This window comes from Solanum tuberosum, unplaced genomic scaffold (genome assembly GCF_000226075.1).
Source record: "Solanum tuberosum cultivar DM 1-3 516 R44 unplaced genomic scaffold, SolTub_3.0 scf00126, whole genome shotgun sequence".
In the NCBI taxonomy this organism is placed as follows: Eukaryota; Viridiplantae; Streptophyta; class Magnoliopsida; order Solanales; family Solanaceae; genus Solanum; species Solanum tuberosum.
In genome coordinates, this window is record NW_006239051.1 from 802,758 (window position 1) to 806,909 (window position 4,152).

Sequence of the window (4,152 nt, forward strand, 5' to 3'; positions counted from 1 at the left end):
TGTGAGGGATTGGATAAGTCAAGTATCATTCCATAAGCGCATATAGAAGTTAACCATAACCAACATGCAAGATCAATCATATTCACAGATAAAACTCGATAATACTGAGAGTTATTTGGAATTTTTCAAAACAGCCATTAAAATGCCAATGTGAACGATATATAAAAAGTATGACAGCATAACCTCCTCATATCAGAAGATACAACCCTTAAACTACACTGTTTCAGCAGTAAACTATAAAACAGAGAAGTTATACAGTGTTTCCAAAGAAAAGACATGTGAGCAATGACTTCCACATAGCAAAACGTCCAACTAACACCAATTCACAACTCACAAATCCAAAAAAATGCATTAATTTTTACAAGCAGATAAAAAGAAACCTTCTCTGAATGTGTTCACTTAACTCTCCCATTATTTTTAAAAGGGGGAGAAAGACTGTATATACACTTCCCAACGATGTCAGACAGAAAGAAGCATGCAACAAGTAAGCAATTGTCACTCAATAATAAAATCAGACTGAGGAACAGCATGTTGATAAAGAAAACGGCACCTTTGAAAAGATCCTATCAAGATCCTGCAAGGGCTCTGTCCGCTCAAAAAAATAGACCAGATACTCCAATAGTTTCTGTAGATATTCTAGGTACTGCCTGTAAAACAGCAAAAAGGAAAATATTGCATATCACAAAGACGTAGAAATCATAAAGAGGAGGAATGGTTTTACATTCAAATTTGAACTTTACAGAAACAACAAGATTTCACCAAAACTAACAGGCAGTTATTTCAAAAGTTGTTCCCTGACACTGTCTATACCTCATTCAACTATATTAAGCAACAAACTCTTAACGATATATCTGATTTGAAAGATTGAATATTCACACCAACTAGAGACATTCTTACCTAGTCGTCTTTGCTTTATGAGGAATCTTCTGTGGTTCAGAAAATACATTAAGATAAGCTGTGTATTCAATTGGCTCACCAAATTTGGAGTTGATATACTCGTTAAACAATTCGTGTAAGTCAAGGTATCGCCCAGAACCTTCCTGTCAACATGTCACAATAGCAAAATGGAATAAAAGACAACTGGTATCACACAATTATCAAGAAGCAAACATAAAGAAGCAATAGACACCAGGAGGGACAGATTAACCGAGAAGTCCCTGCTTCAAAAGTTATACAGAGTTACACGTAAGCATAATCTCACTGCAGAATCATTAGATTAAAATGGAAAAATTCACATAAACATCTGCTATAAAAAGCAATTACTAATTCGTGATCTGGCTTGTATGGAATGAAAACTATATTCTCAATTCTAACTTCTATGAAAGCCTCCCATTTCTTCTCTTCGATGAACTTTGATTTTCCCAGAGAGTATTCTAATTTTTGGCCTAAATCTTCTTTTGACGATCAATACAACCTTTGATCAAAAAGATATACCTTGATTATATCTCATCTCTTGAACAAGTTTAGTAGTGAATATAGCGGCCCTATTGTTCCAATTGAGAGAACAACTAATGATTTAGCGTTTATATAAACTTCTAGTTCTCTCTTTTGCAGTAAGTAGACAAAGTCAGTCTAATTTCAAGTTCCAATACCAACACTAGTTTTTACAACAAGCTGTTAACTAACCCAACGACTGAGCATATGCTTCTATACGACATAATTTCCTTATCATAAAGCTATAGGATCGGTGAATGTTCGATTGCATTAGCTTTTCAATACAACTGTTGTATCACATAATAGAAAATCCTCACTATCAGGGAAGAGCTAACTGATAAAATACAAGATCTGTCTCGCAACTGCAAATACTCAGAGCAAAAAAAGGATGTCTAAAACTTAGCCGATGCCCAATAAATAAACAGTGTAAAAATGTAATATGCTAAAAACTACTAAAATCACTGTAGTAATTAATATTTCAAGCAAACTCGCTAAACATGCAACGAGAATCCATCATCTCATCAAAAAAAAATACAAGCAACTAATTTCCTGCTAGAAAGAAACAGGATATGAGGCACAGATAGGAGACGAAGAGTGACACTGACCTCGCCACTAAACTCAATTTGTGGTTCTTCTTTGAGGAGCTGCTCATATTCATCACCAGTATCAATAATAGCACGCGCAGCAGGATGCCTTCTATGGTACTCACGAATCTAAAAATCACAAGCACAAATACACAGAGCAAGTTCATAAAACAAAACAAATTGAACTAAGTAACCACAGAATATAGAATATGAAAAACAATAAGAGCTGAGACTGTTTTAACCTCTTTCAATCGGTCATAAAATGCACTAAACACATTTGTTCCAGTTGCTGTCTGGCCTCCCAGAGCTGCAATTTCATCCTTCCTCGCTCCGTCTTTGTCTTCATATATATCTACCTACAACACAAACATCAATTGTTAACTAACTTCGAGTAAAAATTAAAATACAAAATTAATTCAATTGTAAGCGGGAACAAGAAATTACCAGTTTGTGTGTGGTGTCAATGATTTGCTCGATCATGTTACGAACGCGGTGGCTCTGGTGGAGCCGGTCCTTGTTAGTAGCCGGCTCAGTCTGGAGATCCTTCACAATAAGGCGCTCGAACCGCTCAACTTCCTCGTGCGATGCACGAGTCACCTCCAGTAGAGTCGACGACATTGTTCTTCCACTTCCACTTCCACTGCTACTACGTTACGCTCTGCAAGAACTAGGGTTTCGAGTTCGTCTTCTATCTTTTTCCTTTACGCCTAGAACTTGCCGGTTCAGAGGAGCTCGGTTTTGCCGGGTTGGAGTGATATTTCTATTGGTTTATTTTATATTTGTAAGTGCGCATTTGGCCATCAAAAAAGAAAAAAAAAAGTTATTTAAAAATTCCCAAGTTGGATTATAACTTTTTGTAATAAATTTTTAGAATGTAAATGTATTTTTTTTTAAATATAATTTTAAGAGAAAATTTTAGTTGTAATTGGAAATTTTATTAACAAACGCTTATCTTTAAATAAAATGAAAATTTTCCATAGTCAAACGATTAGTGTTCTGATTCCACCCGTAGTTTGATTTGAGATATAAAAAAAAAAAAAAAACTCTTTATTTGCATTAAATTATAATCTTTCAATTTAAAAGTGTATTATTATACTCTTTTAGATTTTTTCGAATATAATTTCAAATTATAATTTGAAATTAAAATAATTTTAGACATAATAGATTTCAACTAACGAAACATTACCTTCATAACTTCAATATATTACTTCTCAATAAAAATTTTACATAACAAAAACAACATAAAGCATTAATAAGTAAACTAAAAATTAAGCAAGTAACTGTTCGAATCTAGAATAAGATTATAGTCCTAATAATGCAAAGAAAAGATAAGTGGAAATTAGAAGGAGATGAAGAAAACATATAAGGACAAAAAATTGTGTATCTGAGCAAGAAATAATGCAATAAACTAAATTTTAAGCAAGTAACTGTTTGAATCAACAATAAGATTATAGTCCTAACAATGCAAAGAAAAGATAAGTGAAAATTAGAAGGAGATGAAGGAAACATAAAAGGACATTTTTTTGTGTATTTGAGCAAGAAATAATGGAAAGGGGTAAAAAATGGTTTCTAGTTTTTACTAATTTTAATTTTGTGTAGGCGTGATTGTATAATTATTGTCCAGGTGAAATTACAAATTACAATTGCAAACTAAAATGAAGAAAATAAGATCTCTTCTGGTTTAGGCGTGAATATCTTACTCTCTTTAAGGTGATTCAAGTCTATTGCGATAAATTTTTCGCGGATCCAACAATAATCTTCTTGGCTTGTCTCCTCCAAGATACAACAAATTATTCACAATGTATAACTCAACAAATTGTGGAGGGTAGTATGTACGCAAACCTTATCCTTGCCTTGCGAAGGTAAAGAAATGATTTCCGATGGATCCTTCGGCTCAAGTAAAGCATATCAAAGCATGTTTGGAAAGGAAATACAGTAGAGAGGTACACGAACGAAGGCCGAAGCATCTCGACTGTGTGGCTCCCCTGATGTAGTAAAAGAAATACAATAATGAATGTCACTATGCCTAAAATAATGGTCAAACTCATCGGTGACTCCTTAAAGCTGGATGTAGAATTTCGCTATGTCATTTTGACATTTTTTTTTACAATAAGCAAAAAATTGAAGGAGAGTG

The 4,152-nt window shown here is 33.7% G+C and overlaps 1 protein-coding gene across 1 annotated transcript in view; it reads right to left on the reverse strand.

Annotated features, from left to right (window-relative positions):
• LOC102580192 (splicing factor 3A subunit 3) overlaps positions 1-2,781 on the reverse strand; it is a 9,756-nt gene extending 6,975 nt beyond the window's left edge. Inside the window, exons 1-5 of the mRNA XM_006350499.1 lie at positions 2,463-2,781; positions 2,261-2,374; positions 2,040-2,147; positions 898-1,040; positions 551-647 (exon numbers count right to left, since the gene is read on the reverse strand). Coding sequence (XP_006350561.1) covers positions 551-647; positions 898-1,040; positions 2,040-2,147; positions 2,261-2,374; positions 2,463-2,636 — 636 coding nt within the window. The 5' untranslated portion in view covers positions 2,637-2,781. The remainder of the gene's footprint in view (positions 1-550; positions 648-897; positions 1,041-2,039; positions 2,148-2,260; positions 2,375-2,462) is intronic.
• Positions 2,782-4,152: the final 1,371 nt, after the last annotated feature.